We start from the raw sequence: 25,624 nt of genomic DNA, 5'->3' as shown, positions 1-25,624 counted from the left end.
GTTCCAATCCCTAAATAGACCTTGAATCCATCCACAACTTTTCATCTCCTAGTCTTCCCCCAGTCCGAGCTACCATCACCTCTTGATTGGAATCTACTAACCTCAAGCCACAACCTGACATTGCCTCCTAATTGCCGTTTGTGTTTCTTTCTTTTTTTATTTTTTTATAATTTTATTTTTTTAATGGGGTGACATCAATAAATCAGGATACATAGATTCAAAGAACACATGTCCAGGTTATCTTGTTGTTCAATTATGTTGCACACCCATTGTGTTTCTTTTTAATCCACATTCAAAATGGTAGCCAGCTTGACCATGAACTTTGAAACAATTAAATTAATCTGGTTTGCAAACCTCTGACTCATCTGACCTCTACCTACCTACACCAGGTCTTACTTGGCAGTGCTCTCCCCTGCTCTCCATAGCTCCAGCCTCACAGGCCTTTGAGTAACTCAGAGGCTTACCTGACCCAGGACATTTGCTCATGCTGCTCTGTCTGCCTGCAGGACTTTTCACCCCTTCTCCCTCCGCTTCATTCCTATGTCTATTTTGGGTCTAATCTTTTTTTTTTTTTTGTATTTTTTCTGAAGCTGGAAACGGGGAGAGACAGTCAGACAGACTCCCGCATGCGCCTGACCCAGGATCCACCCGGTATGCCCACCAGGGGCGACGCTCTGCCCACCAGAGGGCGATGCTCCGCCCCTCCAGGGCGTCGCTACCCCGCAACCAGAGCCACTCTGGCGCCTGGGGCAGAGGCCAAGGAGCCATCCCCAGCGCCCGGGCCATCCCCGCTCCAATGGAGCCCCGGCTGCGGGAGGGGAAGAGAGAGACAGAGAGGAAGGAGGGAGGGGGGTGGAGAAGCAAATAGGCGCCTCTCCTATGTGCCCTGGCCGGGAATCGAACCTGGGTCCCCTGCACGCCAGGCCGACGCTCCACCGCTGAGCCAACCGGCCAGGGCCTATTTTGGGTCTAATTTTAAACATCCTTTCTTCAGAATAGACTTCTGGACTTCTCTAATTCCTCAAAGCATCTTGTTTTCTTTTCTTTGGCCCCTTAGTACTTAATTTGATTACATATTGATTTGTATAAATCCATCAGGGCAAGAAATGTCGACTTTGCTCCCTATAGTATATGCAGTTCCCAATACAGATTGTTAATTTAATAATTATTAAATGAGTTTATTTAATGGTTCATTAAATCTAAACACACTGTGTATTAACCATTATGCAATTGAGACTTCTACCTTGTCCACAACAGTAAAAAGAACTTGATTCTGTTATAGTCTGGCCTTTTCTGCAAAATTTTAAAATCACCAAGATGACCTCACTGATTTTCTTTCTCATTTTCTTTTTTCAACATGTTTAAAGATCTTTTTTTATTGACAAAGAATGAAAATTTGCCTTCTAGAAACATTAAAAAGAAGAGCCACTGGTATAAAAATAGTCCCTAAAGGCAGGCCAAAAAAGCAATTCCAGAGCTCATTAGAAAACTAAATTGAGCCCTGATTCATCTAAATAGGAACATTTTATTCTGGTGTTGAGCGTTCTGATGAATAATCATGGCCCTGCCCACAGCTCGGCTGATTTCTAAAGACGGGAGGATCACAATGCTGCATAAGCTTATTTTTTGATGAAGAAATCAGAAACCTACTGGTGGGAGAACCCAGAAATACTAGCAAGGGGTAGACTGAGGCACAGAGTAAGCCACAATGGCCAGTCAGTCATTTCCAGTAATGACTGCTCTGACTTGTAACCAGAGACGAAGTGGAGCTGGGAGCAGACCGTGTAGATCATGAGGCGAAGCCACACACATGGAACAGCCCACAGCAGTCGGCAGCAATGAACCAGAAAGGAACTGTGCACAGCACTCGCGGTGGAAAGCAATATAAAGCAGGCATCCCCTTTCCACCTGCATTCACACTCACGGACCTCAGTCCTTTCCACCTGCATTCACACTCACGGACCTCAGTCCAGTATCTGGACGAAATCCCATGATCACACAGCTTTATGCAGAAACACAGACTTGTGCCAAACTCTGCTGAATGGCACACATTTTAACTTAATAGGTTTATGTGAGTACGCAGTGACAGAATATAATAAACTCAATTATACATATGCGCACATTGTATAATCTATTATACACTTGCACACAGAGGAAAGTAAATGTTACTTGGTACAGGCAAAGATGTAATCGTCATTGAATTTGAAACACTAAAGCTTTGGTCATTCCACTCATTGTGACAAATAGGTACATAAATATATTTCTTATGGTAGCTCAGAGTACATTATTAATATTAACTATGACTTATTTACTTAATAAACCAAGTAATAAAACTAGACAATTTTCACTGTGGTAAATTTTTCACCTAACTAAATGTGAAATTTTGATAAAAGAATTTAACCACAGACACCACGGCAATTGAATACATCATTCTTTAATGATTGAACTATTTTTTTCTGAACAGTGACAGGCAAACAAAATAAATAATATAAATGCTTAAGATATAATAACTATTTTAGAGAAATTCAATTAAGAATGATACTGGGTATCAACAAAACAATAATCATAAATAATTTTTCCAAAATAAAATGGTAATGTTAATACTTATGTTAAATATACTACACTTTATAAAAAGGCTGCTACCCTTTGTGGGGGGGGGGGGGGAAGCATTGTCATTCAACTGACTGCAGAAGGTGGTAATTATCAGAAACCAGCCTGTGCACTAGAACAAAAGAGAGGTGCCTCAAAGCAGCTCCAGACAAGACCTAGGAAACAAGAATACCAACATTTAGGGCCATCAAGGGACACGCTCCAACCAGCAAGCGAGATCAAAGCATCCAACTGGCAGGGCAACCAGGTGGGTCCCCACTAGAAAAGGAAAGGTCAGTGTAATGCTTTCTCCAAGGTCAAAGTGAAATAGCAAATGAGTAGCCAGGCAAAGCACACGGGAAGTGGAGAGCTATAACAAAGACAAGTCAAACAAGGTCACACATTCCAACAAAGAGGTTGGCAAGAAAAAAATAAATAAATAAAAGAAGTCACCATGATGCCCAGCTACAAGGAAACCAAATGATCTTGTTTTGATACTGCTAGTAATGAAACTAGAACCCCATTTAAGCCTGAAGAAGTAAACCCCAACATGAAAGTTACAGTCCTGATCAATTTCATATCCTATACTAGGCAGATAATGTTCATTTCCCTAGCCGCAATAAAATACTCTAACGTAAACTATCATTTATTATAGTTTATACACTCATAAATACAATCACGGTTATAATCCTTATAACCGTGAAACGCCCCCAACCTCATCTATCAATAGTTCTAAACAGATCTTGTGCACAATAAGTAGCAAACACACTCCAAATATTATTCCAGATAACTGACTAAAGAAAAGAGTCGATTTGACGTGCATTTTATACACAAGTGTAGTCATGTTTGCACAATGTATGTACTACTATGTAGCTACTGCCTGGGGGAAGAAACACTTGTTTAATTGCAGGGCAAACATTGAAAAGAAATTTCATTAAGACTGAGGAATTCCTCTAGTTTTTGCTATTCTTGGTTTCTCTGCTTTCCCTCCTTTAAAGGAGCCAAGTGTGTCCAATCAGAGAAATCAAATGAAATAGCGTTTTAAAAAAAAATCTATAAATGCCCTATGACATGTCAAGAAGTGCTTTATTTTATCTAAGAAGATGCCGGGCAAGCAAATGGGAAAAGCACACATACTCACAGGATCCAAAGGCTTCCATCACAAAACCTGCTCGCAAACACAGATCTTTAAAAACACTTCTCCAGCACGACATTGCTAGTACTTGTAAAATTTAAAAAAAAGAACTAGAAATAATATAACCAAATTATAAACAATTGTGTTTTTTATAATAATAGCGATGACAGCAGAAGTAGCTAATAAGCCTGAGTCCTTACCATGTGAAGACATGTACCAATTCCCATACGTTATCTTTTTTGTCAATTGCGAGATAATTCGCATTCCATAAAATCCATCAATTTAAAATGTACAGTACAGTGGTTTTTGGTATATTTGCAAAGCTGTGCAAGATCATCGCTATCTAACTCCAGAACACATTCATTACCCCCCCAAACCCTGTACCTCGTAGTGGTCATTCCCTACTCCCTCCCTACCTTCCAGCCCTAAGCACCCACTAATCTACTTTCTATGGAATTTTCCTATCCTCGATACTTCACATAAATAGAATCAGACGATATGTGGTCTTTGCTACCAGGCTTCTTTCTCTTAGCATTGTATTTTCAAAGTTCAGGTGTGTTGTACCTTGTATCAGTACTGCATTTCTTTTGACGGCTGAATAGTATTCCATTCTATGGAAAGACCACAGTTTGTTGAGCCACATTCATCGATTTTGGTTGTGCCCAACTTTGGCCTATTATGAATAATACTCCTATGGACAGCCCTGTATAAATTTTCTTGTGGACATATGTTTTCAGTCCTCTTGGGCATGTAACATATAGGGAAACTGCAGGGTTAGATGATAACACAACTTTTTTTCTTTTTTTGTTAAAGATTTTATTTATTCATTTTAGAGAAGGGGGGAGAGAGAGGAGGGAGAGGAGCAGGAAGCATCAACTCTCATATGTGCCTTGACTGGGCAAGCCCAGGGTTTCGAACCGGCAACCTCAGCGTTCCAGGTCGACGCTTTATACACTGCGCCACCACAGGTCAGGCGATAACACAACTTTTTGAGGAACTGCCAAACTGTTTTCCAAAGCCACTTGTTGTGCCCATTATTTCAAATGTCCATCAACAATGTATGATGGTTCTAATTTCGTCACATCGTTGTCAACATTTATTCTTTATTATACCCATCCTAGTGGATGTGCAAGTGGAATCTCATTCTGGTTCTGATGTACATTTCCCTAAAAACTACTGATGTTGAACATCTTTTTCACAAGCTATGGGCCATTTGTGTATCTTTGTAGAAATGTCTATTCAAATCTTTGCCCGTATTTCAATTGGGATACTGGTCTTTTCATTGTGAGTTGTAAGAATTCCTATATGTTCTAGGTAGAGCTTTCTATCAGATAAATGATTTGCAAACACTTTTTCCCAGTCTCTGGGTTGTCTTTTCACTTGCGTTATCTTATTTTAATTCTCACAAGAGTCATGAGATAGTACTATGAATATCCACCAGTTTACAGATGAGGAAACGTAGTTAATAAACCTGTCTGGGGTTTCACAGCTAGTAAGAGTTGAAGCAGAGATCCCAACCCAGGCAAGCTGCCTCCACTCCTCAGTAACATGTACTGTCAGAAACACTGAGTTTGTTAGGTGCTATAGCAATAGACACTAAATAAATAACCAGGAATAAGAACATAATAATTAGCTTAAAAATAAATAGTTACTGATGCTTTGCATAGAAATACCAGAGGCCCCTCCTGTTGTTTATACCAGTCTTCTTGAAAAGAAAGAGTGGCTTAAAATAAAGCACATTCAGCCATAAAAGGCAAAAGTTGGCCTCTGAACAGTGTCTATTCTTTTCAATTGTAGGAAACTTTCTTTCTTACTGAGTTATGTAGTTAAAACAAAGGAATTCAGAATACAAGTGGTATTTTTGCTGAGATTCAAACATTGTAACTCATCACAGTGGGTGTTCTGTTAGGTGGAGACCTCTTTCTTGGCCAAGAACAGGCTCTGTTCAAAATGCATGCCTCCCCCAGCCCTCCCCAGCCACTTTCGGAGAGGATGAACAAAATAGCAGCTGAGATGTTACTTTGACCGGTCACTTCTTATTCTCCTCTTATTTCTGCCGTGAATTACATTACATACAGAAGGTAATCTACAAATAATTCTAGCTTGTCTACAGAACTATGTTCATGCTAAATAAAGGGTGAAAGAGGGTTTAAAATGATATCTTAGATCTACCAACACTGGCATGGAAAGGGAGTCAACACATATAGTTAAGGGGGAAAAAACATCTAAGACAATATAAAAAATATGATCTTGCATTTATTAAAAGAAGGCAATATGCACACAAACAAAAAAAATTCATCCAACAATGGACATTTTTTCCTCTGGAAAGAGGGTATGACTTTTATATAATGGAATATTTAACTTTTTAAACATGTATACCTAATATTGTTGTTTAATAAAAACAACCACGGGTACATTCTCTCAGATAATCCTACAAACCTTAAAAACCATGGAAATTAATGAATAAAATAAACAAATGAACAAAGTTCTCATTTTGTCTATATTTGCATGTTTTGGTGATTTTACAAACTTAAGTCATAAAAAAATTATGTGCTTGCGTATGTGATTTTGATGGAGAAGAAATTCCATAGTTTCTATCAATTTTTAAAGTAATTAATTCTCTGAGCCCAAAAAGTTTAAGAATATTATCTTAAAAGAATATTATAAGGTCTCTCTTTTGTGTATGTGTGTGTGTGTGATAGGGACAGAGAGAGCAACAAATAGGAACAGACAGAGCGGAACAAAGACAGATGAGAAGCATCAATCATTAGTTTTTTGTTGCGACACCTTAGTTGTTCATTGATTGCTTTCTCGTATGTGCCTTGACCAGGGGGCTACAGCAGACAGAGTGACCCCTTGCTCAAGCTAGCGACCTTGAGCTCAAGCTGCTGAGCCTTGATCAAACCAAATGAGCCCACATTTAAGCTGGCAACCTTAAGGTTTCGAACCTGCGTCCTCTGTGTCCCAGTCCGAGGATCTATCCACTGCACCACCACTTGATCAGGCTAGAAGGTCTCATTTTTTGAAAGGTTAAAACAGAAATTAAAGAATCAAATAAGAAAACAAAAGCCCCTTAAGCCAAGCATAGTAACGACACCTTTAATACCATGAAAGAATAGTAATTGGATCTCCTCAGGTCCTCCTTCGTAACTTTTAGGATGATACTGAGGTACTCTTATATCTAAGCTTATCATGTATATTTCTAAATGTTAAAAATATGTTTCCCTTTGCTTTAGCTACAACACAAAAACCTTTCTTAAAGCAAAGAGAAAGAGAATCCACCCTATAAAAACTAACGACATTAAACAAACAAGTTATTTCATTCATTCCTTTAATAATTATTTAAGCATCAACTTTAAGCCAGATTCATTTAATTCTTTAACATCATTCTTATTTGTTGTATCCCAGGGTTTTCCTTCTTTCTTCTACATACTGCAGGATAAAGAAACTGAAGGAGTGAGTTTTCAGCAGTAGGCCATCTTCAGTGTCCCCGTGATAATTCCAACAGTCCCTCTGATATCTCTTTACGAAGAATGGAAAGGAAAAACAGCAACAAACCTGTAAGACTTCATCCTTAGGTCATTAAGGATTTTCCATAATAAAGGAAACACAAGCCTGACCAGGCGGTGGCACAATGGATAGAGCGTTGGCCTGGGACGCTAGGGACCCAGGCTCAGAGTGCCCTGAGGTCACCGGCTTGAGCACGGGCTCATTGAGTGCAAGCTCACCAGCTTAAGCACAGCGTCACCAGCTTGAGCTTGGGATCATAGACATGACCCCATTAGTCGCTGGCTTGAGCCCAAAGGTCACTGGTTTGAGCAAGGGGTCACTGGCTCGGCTGGGGTCCCCTGGTCAAGGCACATATGAGAAAGCAATTAATGAACAACTAAAGTGCCACAACTATGAGTTGATGTTTCTCATCTCTCTCCTTTCCCCCTCTCTCTCTCCCTCTCTCTCTCTCTTTCTCTCTCTCTCAAATAAATAAATAAACACAAACTTCCCCTTATATAGGACTTAATATCTTTATACTTTTTCTCTTGGGGCTCCAAAAGAAATAACAGTTGGAAATATCCCGTGTATAACTGTCCCCTTGAAGATAAGTTTCTCCTTGAAAATAAAAGCAAATCAAATTTATCATAGAAAAACAAAAGATTTAGGTAGTGTCTAAGCTAGTAGGTTATTAAACTGACATCTATGAGGGTAAGACAAAACCTTACTTTAATTCTAACAGTACCCTGAATGTTTCAGAATGTATATTTTCCAAAAAAAAAGGTATTCTAATGGTTATTATTCTAAAAATTTTAAATATTATTCAAACTGACACTATTTTACTACAGCATCAACAGGAAATGATCACATCAATTCATCTACAACATTTCTCAGTCATTCATCTCTGCGGGTGAATCACAAACTGAAGTATAAACACAGAGCAAGGAGAATACCACTGCAGCTAAGCGAGCCTCTGGCCCGAACTGGTCAATATGCACAGATAGGTGCCTACAGATAGACGTAGGCAAGGGACAATCCCACACACACTGACCCAGCAGAATTTGGCATAAGAGCCTCCTGTTACCTTTCAAGAGAAAACGACGTGAAGGGAAAAAAAAAAAAAAAAAGACAATGGATCCACACTAAGAACAACTTCTACAGATTTCAGCTCAGCTCCTAAACTAGAAATGGATCCTGTAAATAGAAGAGGTAAGAATCTTTCACACACAAGTTCTTTTGGTCACAGTTACAGCCAAGAGAAGAATGAGCTCAGCTCTTGGCAGCAGAATCTTAAATATGAAGTGAGCTTTGCCGTAACTCAATTTAATTCTTCAGCAGAACCAAGATACCCCCAAGCTACCACTCTCAAGGCCCGGGTCCTCCATATCCTTCCTGTGACGTATTAGAAAAGCCTCCTGTTCTATCCACCTCCTATTTGCATCCTGAACACCTCTGAAAGATTAACTTCTTAGGATCATGAAATTCTTCACATACAGAACTGCCCCAACATCACCCGCTGCCTTCAACATCTATACATTTCAGGGTTCCTGGCATTCAGCATGCTTTCCTGTGTCCATCCCCCACTGATCTGGGCCCTCGACCTGCAACATTGCCCTCCAGCCTCAGCCCCCCCATCGGTTCCCATATCAAACCCCACCTTCTATTATGAAGCCTCTTGAAAGAGTTTCCATCTGCCTGATCTGTGGCGGCACAGTGGATAAAGCGTCGACCCGGAGCACTGAGGTTGCCGGTTCCGAACCCTGGGCTTGCCTGGTCAAGGCACAAATGGGAGTTGATGCTTCCTGCTCCACCCTCCTTCTCTCTCTCTCTCTCTCTACTCCTTCTCTCCTTTCTCAAATGAATAAAGTCTTTTTTTAAAAAAAGCAAAAAAATCCCTTTAAAAAAATAAAAAAGAGTTTCTTTCTCCAGACCTACACCCACCCCACCCCCACCTATTATAGTCACACGATATTCTGTTCTTATAACAAACCATCTGGCGAGTTTAGAGAGTAATAATATTATATACATGCATGGCCATGCTGATCTCCCTTTTAATGAGATTCTTAATTCCCTGAAGGAAGAAACTGTCTTATTCCCTGGCCTCTGTTACATAGTTCCTTAACACCATAAATATATAATAAATACGTATTTACTGAATTACCAAAGAAATAGCCTGATATATCCTTGGGGGGGGGGTGATGGAGAGAAAAATCCTGATCATTCAGGGAACAAATTAAGAATGTAAGAAAACATCTTCCTTCACAGGGATAATACAACTCCAACAAAATTACGTTTGGGGTTTTGCTTGTTTATGTGCTCTAAGCGGGGAAATTCGATTGGGAACTGTTGAGTGCGTGGCCTGTATCTCCACCCGCCGGCAGTCGTTCCTACCACCCAAACGAATTCCTACCAGTTGACTTAGGGCCTCTGCTGTCCTGAGAGAGGAAAGTTCAGACCCAGCTGGGAAACAACAAGTAATGCTAACACTAGGACCCAGTCATCCCTCAACCATTTCACATTGCACCAGTGTCGGGAAACCACACTCCCAGGGTGTCGCTTTCAAAATGACTCTACCCGTATGACTTAAAGTTACAGCGGCTAGATCTTGTGGCATTTCATCGTACAAGTGGACATACGTGTGCACACACGGGTAACTAAGAGTGGGGACAGTTTCTTCTCCAGGCGGTGAAAGTAAAGATGCACAGACTAGAAGCCAGTCTTTTTCGAACTTCTGACTCAAAAGCCTAAAAAAATACACACACAGGAAGAAAAGAAGATAAGCACAAAATATAGTTCTGCAAGAGGTTGCATGTCATGTGCCTTGGTCTCTCTATTTCTAAAGGACTGCTCTATTTTCCTCTGCTGGTGCGCGCCTACTAAATTCTGCTGAAAGCATAATAAAATTCAGAGTGCTAAGTACTGAGAAGCTTCATTCAAAATCTTCTGTCAAAGAGCGGACCAATAAGAGACGTTAAAACTTAAAAATCAAGCTATTAACAAAGTAGGCTTACCTACAACTAATTCTTTTTTTTTAATTTTTTTTTCTTTTTTTTTAAATTATTTTTATTTATTTATTCATTTGAGAGAGAGAGAGAAGGGGGGAGGAGCAGGAAGCTTCAACTCCCATATGTGCCTTGACCAGGCAAGCCCAGGGTTTCGAACCGACAACCTCAGCATTTCCAGGTCGACGCTTTATCCACTGCGCCACCACAGGTCAGGCCTACAACTAATTCTTGACCACATTTTCTTGGCACAACAAACTCATCTGAGCATCCCGGCGCTCAGCAAGCGTGTCCTCAACACACTTTTGTTCTCAAGTGTTACTCAGTGTTTCCCGTGAGCTCCCCTCAGGGGCTGCAGCTTTCTCCACTGACCTGGTGCCTGTCAATAAAACGTTAAACCCACGGACTCCCCAGCGGTCAAGAAACAATGCAGGCTGAAATCAAACTAAAAAAAATAATCATAAATTCAGTAAAGTGTTACGCATAGTGCAAACGCAGCCTCATAGGGAATCCTTTCCTATGGACCCAACACATCACTTGATCTAGTTTTAAATCAATTTTCATATCATTTAAAAAATGATGGTTCATTTTTTTTTGTTGCTTTCTTTCTCTGTCTTGTTTCAAAAACCATCCAGGTGTTAATGCAGACATTTTAACCACATCTTGGCAAAGTTTAATTTGAACAGGCACTTTCTCATGACCTTCGAGCCTGTGCTCAACAATGAAATCATTTGGCTTTATATCCTATTTGGTTATTAATCACAAACAACAAAGGAAGAACTTTCGCATGGAAAATGTGAAACCTATGTGGGCCAGCATGCACTTTGGGTCACTCTGGGTCATATTCACTTCCAGCTCGAGTCATTGAAGACCGTGTAATGACCTCAGCTTTGTAAAGACTACATTCAACATTTTGCTGGAGAGCAAACAAAACAGGGTTGTGACTTTTAGACGAGTGCTCTTGGAGGTTTGCAGTCTGAAGAGGGAGCAGTGAAGGACAGCAGCTGGGCCACGAGCAGGTGGCAGGGGGCGTGAAGGAGACAGGTGCCCAAGTACACACTGACCACATACCCTCCCTGGGAGGGCCCTTTCCGTAACTGCCTGAAATGGAAACTTCTACCCCTGGCGTGAGACACCCACATTAGGACCTCAGCATTCTGACCTCACCCACTTAAAGAAATTCAACTATTATATTCTAGCCAAATTTGACATTACATCAACTTCAATAAGCTGGGGAGGGGGGGTTAAATTAACAAAGCAAATATTTACAACTCTATTTATTTTACTCATTTTCTTTGTTTGCATGACTATTATTATTATAGGTCAGGCTCTGTTTTTTATGTAATTTATTGGGGTGACATTGGTTAACAACAAGATTATATAGGTTTCAAATGTACAATTCTATGACACATCATCTGTATATTATATTGTGTAACTGGCCTTTGTTTATATTTTTTAAATATGAGTCAGGAAGTGGCAGAATAATGACAAAAATTTTTGGAATCAACCCTTAATTTAAAAAGCACTTCTCTAATCAGTCCCTAGTAAGCCCCTGTTAGCATCCAGAAATAGACCCCTCAGATCCTCTCTCCACTCCTGGAGGGCTCGTAACTCAAATGCAGCCCTCTGGACCACGGCTGAAGTTAAAATTAATATTGCCCTGCCTGCCAAACTGGGGAGCTACAAGCTAAACCTTTGTCCCATGGCATTAATAATGATCTCAAAACAGGACAAAATTAGGAAAGCGATAGATGAGGATTTTTTTTTTCTTCCTAACATTAGTCAGTCTATATCTGGAAAAACCACAAACTGAAAACCAGTCTCTCTAAACTCCAGCAGGCCCCTGACTCACTCCAGGGTGTGAAGGAAGTAGGCAGAAAATCGCGGTAGACAAAGGCACTAACAGTCATCCCGCAGTGACTTTAACCCACCGTGCAGTCCAGAGACTCTTTTTTGGGACACTTTGTGCAGCAGCATAACTGGAGTACTTACTTGTCCAAATTGTCTCAAGAATTACTGAAACTAAATTTACCTACTTTCCTACACATACAGGTCTTCAAAAGATTTCTCCTGGTCCAATTTTTCCTCTTCTTTCACCAAGGGCAAAGTAAAAAGTTAAGAAGTTAGTTGGCAAACATCTTAGTTTGGTTTGCCCCAGAAGCAAACACCGAGACATGTATCAGTCGTTTATTTTGGAGGTGATGTCACAAAATACTTGGGGGGAGGGGGGAAGGGGAGTGAAAAAGTGAGACAGGAAGAAAAGGTGGCCAAGGAAAGGTCATTTTGAAGCTAGTCTCCACTGAATCAAAATCCAAACGGGACCCTGGAGAACCAGTGTAAAATACGCATCTGACAGGTAGCTCATTGAGATGCGAGAGAGCTAGGGGCCATAGCACAGCCGTCACTGGCTTTGCGCTGCTGGAAGCTGGTACTTTTTGCCTGACATGGGTATGAGCTTTTCTGCAAAGAATACCCTCAGGCACAGGAACGCAGGGGCCTGCAGCCAGAAGTACCCAGCACTTAAAGTGCTAAAAGCAGGGGTTCTGGGTAGGGCCTCTTCTACAGCTAGGATTGGAATTATTTCCAAAAGGGTAAATCAGAGGCAGCCATATTGATTAGGTGACCCGTATCACAAAATACAAAGTGGAGTGCTTTTCCACAAAATTATCATTCAAAATAAGAGGACATAACCTTACATTTAAATCCTGAAAAGTCTTGTATTATGGGACATCATCAATTACTGTTTCTTATTCTGAAACAGCCAAGGGCTGTTTGGCTGAAACCAAACAACCTGAAAAAACCTCAACAAAGTTCAGCTTGGATGCTGTCAAAGTCAAGCCCAGAAATTTCATACACGCTTGGTGATTGAGGGGTTGGCTTTTCAACTTCAAACAGTAGATAACAAAGCAGCCAAAAAACAAACCAAAGCTAAAAATTGTAAAAGGGTAACCCACAAGTCTTCAGATTTGGCTTTACAATAAAGAATAATAGGAAATGCCTGTCTTGACTGGTCATTGCAAAAATTGAAAATAAAACCATATGTGGTACTCACAATTGAATACTGGCTAGATCTCAAAGGTACTGACATACGTATATACAACTGATGGCATTAAGCTTAACATATTCCTAGAGAGTGTTTAGAAATACATGTCATAAACCCAAAAATTAAACCTCTTGTCCCTAAAATTCTTCTAGGAACTTACCGGAAATAAGTCACTAAAATAAAGAATGATACCAACAGCCGTAATGGTAATAGCGAATATTTGAAGAGTACTCACGAGAGCTATGCCACGCTGTTCTAGGTGCTTTCTATCCGAGGTTCTGGACTAGGAACGATTTTAGCTGGGGGCAATGCTGCCCCCTAAGACGCACTTGGCAATGTCTGGAGACACTTCTGTCTGTCAGAACTGGTGGGCAGAGGCCAGAGGTGCTGTGAAAAACATCTATAGTCCCCAGGACAGCTCCCACAGCAAAGGCTTATCAGGCCCCAAATGGCAGTAGTGCCATGGCTGAGCATGCTTACTCGGTCTCTACTCACTTACATAATCCCCACAACACCCCTATAGTAATTATTGTCACTATCTCCATTTTACTGATCAGCAAAGACAACTTTTCGCTGTGCTATTATCCATAATGTTGAACTACTGGGAATAAACTAAGTCCCCAAAAACAGGGAAAGAGTTAAATAAATGATAATATAATGACCTAATAGAAACATGAAGAGTACTTATGAAATAATATAAAACTAAAATACCAAGACAAAAAAAACATTAAAAGGATTTTATAATTATTTTAAAATATTAATACTGACATTAAATGGGAAAATAAGACATAACACTTACTATGGTGTTAACGAATCTGAAAAATACATCAGAGTTCGTGCTGCTCCTCACCAATTCAGACAGTGATTGAATCTTTATGGGTGTTTTATTCAGATGGCCAGCAATCTAGGGAGATGGGGGTTACGTTCCCAAATCATCTCAACTCCCTTTCTCCAGCCATGGGCTTTACAAAGGGAAGGAAAGGGTAGGTAGGGGTTTTTGGGATTTCAAGGGACAGTTAATCAGATGCAGTCAAAGTTAATTGGAGAGATTAGTCATAGTGAGAGTTCCTTCCTGGGAGCACAAAGACACTGCTTGCAGTCCCCTGGGGCACTAAGGTGGGTTGCTGGCAGTTCCCCTGGGGCCCAACAGGGCATTACTCAAGCTAAAAAAAAATTGTTTTTAGGTCTAATGTTGATTCATTCACAAAAGATTTATTGATTTTAGTGAGATAGAGAGAAAGGGGAACAGAGAGAGAAAAAGAGAGGGGGGGGGGACAATGAGCTGTTCCTGCGTGTGCCCTGACTGGGAATTGAAAAGGCAACTTTTATGCGCGTCCAACACTCTTCACAGAGTTAAACGGCCAGGGCGGTTAAGCTAAAATTTTAACTCTTGAGTTCCCTCAATCATTAAAATGGCAATGCCTGAAAAGGCGGTGGCACAGTGGATAGAGTGTTGGACTGGGATGCGGAGGGCCCAGGTTCAAAACCTCGAGGTCCCCAGCTTGAGGGGGGGGGGGGGCTCGCCGGTTTGAGCAAGGGGTCACTCGCTCTGCTATAGCCCCTCCCCTCCCCCCTCCCCATCCAGACACGTATGAGAAAGCAATCAATGAACAACTAAGGTGCTACAACAAAGAATTGATGCTTCTCATCTCTTTCCCTTCCTGTCTGTCCCTATCTATCCCTCTCTCTCTGACTCACTCTGTCTCTGTCAAAAAAAAAAAAAAAGATGGCAGAAGTAAAAATGGATATTTGGGGGGGTTGTTTCTAATATTCTTTCATATTAATATGGTTGTTGTTTTTTTAAAGAAAAAAACATGCAGCAATAAAGATAAGAAATTTGGAATTTTCTTTAAAAAATAAAATTTTAAATAAAATTAAAAAGAATTTTTATGAAATAAGGAATACCTTATTTTAACAATAAAAGGGTAAACAGGCTAAAAAGATGGTTGAGATTAAGAAATCTGAAATATGGATTTCCAGGGAACAGCAGCAAATGCTAGTGCTTTAAATTCCAAAGTCAGAACACTACTGTTCAGGGTAAGAATAAATCACCTAGACTTTATATCTACCTTTCTTTCTACCTTTTAGTTATTTCATGGCTCACTGTCACCTGAAGGGAATGGGCAAAAAGAATCAAATTTTAATCCAGCTAAGTCTATTTCATTTTAGCAGCTCTAGTATAGAAGATCATTCAAACTAATATTTTAAATTTATTAGAATAGTAGAAATATTAGTGGTAGTAACCTTATTGTTGTTGCTATTACTAAGCAGTATATGCTGAATGCTTCCTACATGGTTTAATATGTAATCTAATCCCCACAACATCCATTAGAGATAAGTATTTTTTTTAAGATTTTATTTACTGATTTTAGAGAGAGAAAGACAGAAAGAGAAAGGTGGAGGAGGAAGGGAGGAGCAGGAAGCACCAACTCATAGTTGTTTCTCGTATGTGCTTTGACCAGGCATGCCCGGGGTTTTGAACAGGTGACCTCAGCATTCCAGGTCAACAACACTTTATCTGCTGTGTCACCATAGGTCAGCCAAGAGGCAAATATTTTTATGGTCCTCATTTTTCAAAAGAGGTCACAGACACTTCAAATTAAGCAACTTGCCTAGATTACACACAGCTAGTAACGGAAGTACCTGAATGGCAATCCAGGCAGTCTGGATCCAAAACCAAGTGTACTTGGGAACAGGATGGGGGACAGAGGACAGGCTCCCTCTCCCTCCTCTCCCAACACTACCACAACGAAACGATCACATCCGATAGGTGGGATGCAAAACCGGCCTTCGGAAATACGTTCCCAACTTGTCTGAGTAGATACAACAATGATGTAACTGACAAGATCTCATATTTTAAATAGTTATTTTTATAGTCAATCAATTAATCAACATTGACAAACAAATGTCGACCAAAAGCAGCTGAGTGTATTCAAAGGAGAAATAAAAAAAAAAACAATAAGGCTGCCAGAATTCCCGCGGGAAGTCCTGCGCTTGATGACTCCTACACGAGGATTCCACCTGATCTTCACATCCACTGAATACCCTGTTCTCGTGAACGGGAGGAGTTTAAAAAGTAAGCCTATATCTTGTTAATAAGAAAGCTGATTCCTTAAAATAAGTAACGCTGAAGAGGAGTGGACAGGAACATTAAATATAAAACACTATGTGTCGATATTAAATTGTTGGGCTTACCTGTCTCCAGTCTAGTCTCACCTACCCAGAGCATATATTACAAAATGAGGTCACTAAAAACAAAATGCTGTGATCTTCTGAGATCCCTGAAGCATAGATTAACTCAACAAATAACAGGGATCAGGATACTAATAACATATCATCATATGAAGGGAATTTGGCATGAGCCGAGGTACAGGCGTCTACCTTGGCGGAGCCACTATCAGCTCAAAGCAGGCTACAGGAGACTGCAGGAACAACTAGCTACCTGAAATCTCCTGATGTCCGAAAGGAAGACGGCAAGAAAGGCCAAGTGAAGAAAGTGAAAAACCTCCCTTGTGGACAGAGCTTACATTTCTTCCTACCATATGGATGTGTCTCTGACAAATTGTAAGTATAACCTTATTGTTAATACATGCGGTGATGTCACTATATAAAGAAATCCTGGCGTGTCTGCCTTGGCTGTCTGTTTTTAATTTATTGGAAATAACTGAAATGAAGGAAGATAACAATAATAAAATTCATAGCAAACTGTTACAGTTAATAGCACTTACAAAAGCAGCAACGGGCTATTCTAAACACTTTCTATCAGGATAAGTAAGCCATGAATTCTAGGAAAAGGTATACTTGACCAATCAAAGGAGTGGACTGTTGATGATCTAGTAAAAATAAACCAAAAGACACACCCTGTTTACAGAGGGGACAGCTCAGTCCCAAGAACTTTTACAGTGACTCCGAAAGAGACTGAACACTGGCTACAGAGTACCAACCCCAGAGCACAGGAGCCAAACTGAAGCCACTCCAGGGCCAGAGAAAGGGGCTTTGTTTTCATTCAGTCCGGTCGACAAAACATGCAAACAGCACTCCAGAGGCTGATTGGATGCTGCAGCCCGCCTTCCCTCGCGTGGATAGTCACTTCACTGGAAGAACTTTTTCACGTGCTATTAATGGTTGTTTTTCCAATTTTCGCTTCCTTGAGTAACAAAATACAGTGAGTGCCTTATGCTCCCGGTTGCTTGACTTGGCGCCTTCTCTGTGCTGCTCTCTATTTTTGTGTCCCCTCCACAATCAGCATTTCGCACTGTCTTCGTGTCCATGTTTAGCAGAACTCACGCCTGCTGCCCTTCTAAGTCGCTGCCCAAGACCTAGAAAGTGAGCACCTGAGTGTGAATTAAGAAGAATCACTAAATGAGGACCCCAGTGCCTCACTGATGTCCTGCCCTGCACGTACCAAGGGACAAACGTCCATTGTCATCTCTGTGCAGTCTGCAGGGCACACACGGTGGTCTGGGCTGCTCGTGAGTAGGATCATTAAGTTAAAAACCAGGAACCAGGTTTCAAACAGCCCAACAACTCTAACAGGACCTCGGAAACCGCAGGTCTCAGTAAGTGTCCTCAAAATCATTTATTTTAGGCTCCTCCCCCCACCTTACTTCTGATTCTTAGCTATGTGCGACACAGTAGAGACTGACAGAAAACTGAGCAGTACTCTTTTATAAGAAACAAGAGCTGAGAAAGTTTAGAAAATGACAGGGCACAATATGGTAAGGCTTGTTCATCATAAAATACCGGGCCAGTATGACCTACTGAATAACTTCCAAATTATGGGAAGTAAATGTCAATAATTCTGTAGTAATCAAGGGATAGATGTACCGTCAACACCGTTCATTTTTATTTAGACTTTATTATTCAAGAGAAATTTTGCAGCATAAGGCCAAGCAACCAATTTAGAATGTACAGAATACAATCTAAAGGACTTTTTTTTTTAATAGGGCACAGTTCATTTAGCCACAAAATAAATTCTCACCATAAAACATGTTTCTCTTTGTAACTGCAGAAGAGATGGGGAGGAAGGAGGCAAGCAGATAAGAAGGGCCCAGTGGGACATGGAGAAGGAAAACATGAACTGTTTTCTCAACCCACTTGTAAAACATCCCAAACCTCCCAGCATAACATCCATCACTATGAAACGCACCACGGAGTGTAAATGCATATGAACAAAGACGGAATGGAATATTTTACAGAATTTGCAGGGGCAGAGATAAAATATAACAAGTACTTTTACTGCATGATTCTTTTTCTCCTCTATTCCCAAATGTCCATAAATCACTGCCCTTCTCTCCACACACACACAAACTCTACTTTTCCTCTTCTTCCTGTAACTCTAGTTATTCAGAGTTAGACTATAAATATTTATTAAAAACTAACTCAACAGCTCTCAAAGTATTGTCCGACACCAGATCGCATGGGTGGGTCAGACCCATCCAGGGAGAAAGTGAATCCACTGGGGAAATAAATTTCTTCTGTCAAACACAGTCCAGGAACTACTAAAACTACTAACACCCGGTAGGAAGTTACTGCCTTACAAGTGGAAACAGAAGCTGAAGGCACAGAATCCAAGAGTGGAACAAGAAAACAGGCCAGGAGGCTCAGTCCGGCAGCAGGTTCCAGAGAGGGGCCGGCCACGCCGGGAGAAAAGGGAGAAAAGGGTCAGCACTGCTGTGGTAGGAGGAGCTGCTTCTCAGAGGGCCAGGAGGGATGGCAATCTGATGAGGCATTTCCACGGACGATATGCAAGTGACCTGGAAGAATCTGTGCGAGATGCCCATCTTACAACCGCAGAGTAGCCCGGCCTCTCACAGTGTCCGGACCCGTGGCATTAAACTGAAATCTATCGTGTTTCCAGACCATTACGACAGTTCTCCCCTCTTTGGAGAATCCACTCCTCTCTTCAGACTAAATAAAGCTTTTTTATATAAGACACCAAAAGGCAAATAGGTAGCACCGCACACAGTCATATGGGAGGCTGGGTGCCCTTTTCCCGCTGCTTGCCTGGCTTGCTTGCAAACAATAAAAACCTTCCTGAACAAATGAAAGTGAACTCTGAAACCAGCAAAACATTTCAGGCACACTGCCACAAAGATATTCTCCAAGCAACTGCAGGCCATTTGCTGTCCTGGATAGCTCTATATTTCTTGCCACGTACTGGATCTGTGGTTAAATGAGCCCAGCATAGAATTATGACCTGGATGCTTTGATGTGAAAAAGCACTAACCGATCTAGATGGAGGGATGCAGGCAAACGTGAATTTTTGGCATGATGGGGCATAGGGGGCCTCATTTAAGCTAGTATCATCATTTAACATCCAAGCTGTACTCTTCCTCCTGCATTAACTGGAAAGCCTCCACCAACAAAAACAGCCACCGCTGATTATAATCCTCCCTGCCGCTTGCCACGTTCTGTGCCAGGGGGTTTATAAGCACACGCCTATTACGTCTTAGGACAGCCCCATTATCTACACTCTGCCAGTGAGGGCTCCGAGACTGTTTCCTAACATGCTCCACAGGTGACATGGAAAAAACGAATCAGAATACGAAAATTTAATAAAGTAGTGAGGACACCTACATCATTATCAGTTTTGGACACTACCCAAAAGAGAAAGAGAAAATACAGAATTTAAATTTAAAGATTCAAACCTCTGTTCCAAAGATACAAAACTTATGCCTGTCTTTCCAGATGGAAGCTAGTATCTTAGAACACAGAAGAAATTCCAAATAAATAGTCATTCAAAACCTGCCATTTCGTAGGAATTTCCTTCAGAATCAGTAAAGGTTTAAAAGTCAAAGATCCAAACGACAGGAGAAAATGGGCAATGTCTAAAAAGGCAATTTGCTGAAGAAATTGTTGAAACGGCTAAGAAACACAGGCAGAGAAGTTCAATTTCACACACACACACACACACACACACACAAATATAAGTTCAAACAATTGTATCTTATTTATTTCTCTACTCTTTGTGGAGAGCAATATAACAGTAGAAGTCTATTGCCCCAGCAATTCCCCAAATGAACTAAGATATGTGTACACAGGTCATTATTTTTAATAATTTTAAGGATGGGACAACTCTACCACAGGATGGTTTTGACTTTGGTTCAGGAAGAAAAACCGTGCTTGTGGAAACTTAGATAAAGCTGTACATTTGTATGTTCATAGAAAAAAAATGTGGCAGGACAGACATACTGTGTATAATAATTATAGAGGGTGAGAAGGAACGACACTTTTCCATACTGTATATATTTTTTATTCTGCACCGAAGTTTTTAAAGCTTAAGGTATTGTTAAAGATATTTTGAATGCATTATTAAACATTAGCTTGGGGATCGAAACTTTATTACACTAAAATGCCTCTTGAACTCGAGAGCAACCCTGCAGAGGAGGCCACTCCAACCCCTGCCCAGCTCACCATCCAAGTCCCCATGCTCTGCAGTTCAGACAGAAAGAGTGACCTGTGTTCGTTCAGTGCCACACTACAGTTTCACTTCGACACAATGGTAAAACTGGGCTATGACTCACCTTCCTCTGCAAAACAATGAAAAGTTCTAGTTCAGTGGGAAAAAACTACTTGACTTGCCAGTTCACTCAACTGTTCGAATCAAGGTCAAAATAATGGGTGAGAGTGAGGAGGAGTCACTGCCAAGATCCTATCTCATCCTTGCACCAGCCCTTTCAATGGCCCTCCAACCAAACCCTCAACGTGCCAATGGCCAGAACAGGAAGCACCTTGTGCCCTCAAACTAAGGTTCAGAGAACCCAAGTGAAACGTGGACTGGACCCAGGATTGCATCATGAGCACACCTTTCAAATAATGCCAAGGAAAAACACAACTAAAAAAAAAAAGATTAAATATATAGCTTCAGATGAAACGTAGTTTTAAGTACCATAATAAACAAAATACTTGATTTCCTATTTGTAGCCTCTAGGGAGCAGGCAAAACTCAATCTACTGACTAGATTTTTATAATTTTTATAGAACTTATTATTCTTTTTACTATCTACCTGGAACTGTTAGGTATAGCTTTCAAGGTGCTTTAAAATGTGCTGCATCACTAATCCTGACGGGGCCCTTCTGGCGGAGAGCCCCATCCCAGAAGGTAAGCGCCTCCACAGTCTGAGGCAGGGCTGGAGCCCCGGGGCCAGCGCTCTGTTAATCCTAGGTCTCATTTTGCCCCAAATTCTTTTGCTTCAAACAAATCACTCTGTCTCTACCCTTCTCCCAACCTAATCATTTTCTTTCTCAAGCCTCCCCAAATTAAATTCTACTTGGTCTTCCTAACCACAAAATTATTATTTTTAATAAACATTAAGGTCAGCTAAAAATGCACAGCCCTGAGAAACTTTTCCAGACAGAACTCACCACCCTCTGGTCTAAATTTCTGTATTCCTTTATTCTTACAGTCAGTCGGTGGGTCAGGCACCCCTACCATCTGCCATAGATAATCACACTCCTTCCTTTCAAACTCGCTGGCGCGAGTCATTCAGGAGACCTTCCTGGTAGTGTCCCCAACCGATCCCACCTCCTCATTCACACACAGGACACCACTCCCCTGCTGAAATTCTTATCCACAAGCTCTCCACCTGCCTTGCTTCATGAGGACACCGCCAACCTGGAGCCTCGTCTCTGCTTAGCGTACCCTGAGATTCGCCTGGTCCCCTGACTCTCCTGAGAGCTTCCCAAATGACAGCTGATCTCCAGACGGGCCACAGGCTCATAGAACATCCTCTCCCACATCAACCCAGACAGGAAATTAAGAGACCCAACCCTCTGCCAGCCCTCCCGTTGCTCAGAGGAATTTATTCATCTGTTCCACAAGCAAAGGCCGAGCCAGTTCTGTATGCCAGGCGCGGAGTCAAGGACTGGGCTGGGCTGGGCAGGGCGCCAAGGTGACAGAGCTTCCCTCCGGCCCTTCTCCTCAGGGGGCTTTCAGTCTGGTAGGGAGCAGCTGCCTTCCCTGCCCTCCTCCACCTGGAACCCACATGAGAGCCACTTGGGTATTTTTGAAAAGCTTCAAAGTCAAGGCCTCAGTCCAATCGCATCAGGATGGCTGGGAGGGTACCTCCAGCACTTCAAGGGTTCCCCGTGCGAGTTTCATCTGCCCATCTACAAAGGAAACAGCTGCGCAGACTCCCGTCAGCCAACAGATCGGCAGGATGGATGGCGAGAAAAGCAGGCCCTCCAGAGGGGGCTTCCTGGGCAGGGTCCTTTCCAGGCAGAAATCACCTGTGCATTGGGACATGCCTACAGGTCCTATAATACCTCCAAGTAATTTTTTATTTCACATGTTCAAAAATTTTTCTGTTTTTTTTTTTAACTTTGATCGCTCTCAATTACATTATTTTTTAACATTCGGTGATTTGTACACAGGCATCAAGCTTAAGAAAAAGAAAGAGAAATGTTTAACAAAAGTGTAGGTTAGACGTTCTTTAATTTAATTTTTTTTTTTTTTAGTTTATTCATTTTTAGAGAGAAGAGAGAGAGGAGAGAGAGAGACAGGGGGGAGGAGCTGGAAGCATCAACTCCCATATGTGCCTTGACTAGGCAAGCCCAGGGTTTCGAACCGGCGACCTCAGCATTTCCAGGTCGACGCTTTATCAACTGCGCCACCACAGGTCAGGCCAGGTTAGACGTTCTTAACGAAAAAGATTCTGCATCAAAGATAGATAGAGGCTCGTATTTCATAACAGGAACCTCTACCTATTTGTCCCCTGTTATATCTCAGTGGGTCAGCTGATAGGCAAATACACCAAATTAACATTCCACATTCTAGATGACAACACAGAACAAAGGACTGTCCATTGCTAAAGAAACACTGGAAGGCTCATTTTCAGCGAATATGTCTTCGAAGTCTATTCTATTTTGTGCCTTGTATTATTATGCCATTTTGGTTCTGCGACTGTCATTGGGAGTACCACCCTCTGCACTGTCAAGAGTTTAATGCAAAACACTTATGGTTTCACTTTCTACCTGTGAAGTCTGTGAATAAAGAATTCATCTCAAAGTTTAATCTGTAACGGAGACTGCTTTGAAGACCAGAAACAGCCATGTGTTGTCATGCAATATGCTATCCCTAAATGCATATTTTTATACCTTTATTTCTAACAGGAGTACTGAAGAGATCTACCCTGTAGATACAAGGAAATACTCAGTTCAATAGCAGCAGATGTGAAGGGAGCCTGGCCCTTATGGAATTTGAGTCACACACCCATTGGTTTTCTATTTTTGTTAAAATAACATTCCCAGAAGTATTTTTTTAATGCTTTTTATTTTCCTACAGCCTTGGGACAGATCAGAGGGCAGGAAAGAAAACCTGTCTAATTGGATGAGAATTCATGTTTAAAGCTTTAAAGTTTGCTTATGATTTAAAGATTTAGTTGTATTTTTTTCTTTTAATTATCTTCTGATTTCGACCACCACAGTGACCTGAAACCTTTTGTAGTGAGACAATAAGGATCAAACCAGCAAACTATGGAGATTATTAATGCCAGAGAAAGAAAGGGGATTAAGTGAGAGTTAAGAAGTATCTTTACAAAACCACAATGCTGTAATTGCTACTCCCGTGTGCTAGGGGTTCTAACTCAGGTCCCTGAAAGCATTTTAATTTTCTGTTGAGACCACATGGTTCTTTAAATAAGAGAGAAAAGTTAATAGCCCAAGAAGAGAATTATAGCACACTCATCTTCTATTACATGTGACATAGAAAGCAAATTTACAAGGAAAATACAAGCTGCTCCAATCATTTCACTTTAAATGCACTCCGTAGAGACGATGCCTACAAGCATTTACCATCTCATTTATATGGACTTACAAAGGAGAAAAACATTAAGAGGGAAAGAGTAATTCTAAAGGGAAGAAAAAACATTTTTTTAATTTAACTGGCCTAAGTTTTCCCATAGTAACAAAATTCAGGCGTGATAGATGAGATCAAATAAAACACATCACTAGTTGTTGTTGCTGTTCTCAGAAAGCTTCTATGGCCGGTGCGTGAATACATAATTAAACAAAATAGGAAAGTCTGAACTAGTGAAGATCACTACGTCACCCTGGAAGTGAACTCCAGTGACAGAAAAGTGCATGGCCACATCCAAGGCCAGGTTCTGCACTGATGCCTCTGCAGGACAAGGCTGCATTAAAAGAAAACCCACGTGTTGACATCCCCCCCCCCCAAAGTATAAACCTCCAACTTCTCCCTTTTAGCAAAAGTAAAAAAATCTTTTCCACCAGCACAGTTAATCAAATACAATGTGGGCGGAGCTCTAGAACAATTCAACAACAGTGGCAACTTTCTCCCTACAGCAGTCAACTGTCAACACCTAAGACAGGCAGGCAAAGTGAAGCACACCCATCACAACAGACCTACAGTTCCTTGAGGGCTTTTCCCAGAGACGCTCCAGTCTGGCAGCTTATCACGCTCTGAAGCGCTGGGTGAAGTGGAAAGCAGGTCCCCACTATTCAGCGTCTACAACAGCCCTGGCGTCAGGAAGAACAGGCCAGGCTGTTCCCGTCATCAGCAAAGCCCTGCCTTCAGCGGCTTGGTTTTATTTAGCAAGTGGGACTCAGTAAGTGACCAGGAGAGCTTAGTCCTTGCTGACGGCTTCTTTTCAAAAGCTCGGGGATGGGGGGGGGGGGGACAGGGAATCACGCAAGTTGACAAACTTACCTGGCAAGTGCTTGTATGCCCTGCGAGCTCCTTGCCCGGGGAAATCAAACCTGCACTTTTTCCAGCGAAATGCGGTGGCTGCCGGGCCGCTCATCACCTACATTTGCTTCAATGACGAGGAAAAAGATGCAGAGGAAGTGGACAACAAAAGCAGCCTGCGAACTGCACACTGGGATGTCCTGTGCTGTGCTGGGGTGGCTGTTCTTTTTCCCATGAGAGGATCTGACTAAACCTAGCCCAATCTCCTCCACAGACCAGACAGGAAGTTACACTTAGCGGTTAGTGAAACGCCTTAGGTCATTTGGGTTGTGCTTTTTTAGTTTTTTTAATTGTCACAAGTAAGAGCCTTTGCATAGTTCTGATCAACTACAAAGAGATTCTAACTTTGTTTCCTGTTTTGACAGCATCAGCTTGTAAAGGACGCATCTAAATAGAGGCTTTTGCCTTGAATACACAACCGGGCTGAAGAGTTTGGTTATGTATTAACTATATTTTAAAGAATGTATTGGACTTGTTATTTCACTTTAATATGCATATTTATCTTGAGGAGATAAAATAATTTCTTCTTAATTCCTTAGACATTGCTATTATGGAAAAAATTAACCACACAGAATCGTAAGATAAGAGGTAACAACGTTGACTCATTTTCCAGGCGATTCTATTTGCTGTACCTGCCTTGCTCGCTTGGCTATCACTTAT

The 25,624-nt window shown here is 41.3% G+C and overlaps 1 protein-coding gene across 6 annotated transcripts in view; it reads right to left on the bottom strand.

Moving 5' to 3' along the window:
* UTRN (utrophin) overlaps window positions 1–25,624 on the bottom strand; it is a 510,071-nt gene that overhangs the window by 429,766 nt on the left and 54,681 nt on the right. Inside the window, exon 1 of one of the 6 annotated variants that reach the window (XM_066248059.1) lies at window positions 24,926–25,072. The exons of the other annotated variants lie outside the window; for them this stretch is intronic. Coding sequence (XP_066104156.1) covers window positions 24,926–25,019 — 94 coding nt within the window. The 5' untranslated portion in view covers window positions 25,020–25,072. Of the gene's footprint in view, window positions 1–24,925; window positions 25,073–25,624 lie in introns of those variants that run through there. 6 annotated transcript variants of the gene reach the window in all.

Source organism: Saccopteryx bilineata, chromosome 12 (genome assembly GCF_036850765.1).
Source record: "Saccopteryx bilineata isolate mSacBil1 chromosome 12, mSacBil1_pri_phased_curated, whole genome shotgun sequence".
Classification (NCBI taxonomy): Eukaryota; Metazoa; Chordata; class Mammalia; order Chiroptera; family Emballonuridae; genus Saccopteryx; species Saccopteryx bilineata.
The sequence above is the reverse complement of the archived record's forward strand: the minus strand, read 5'-3'. Positions and strand labels throughout refer to the sequence as shown.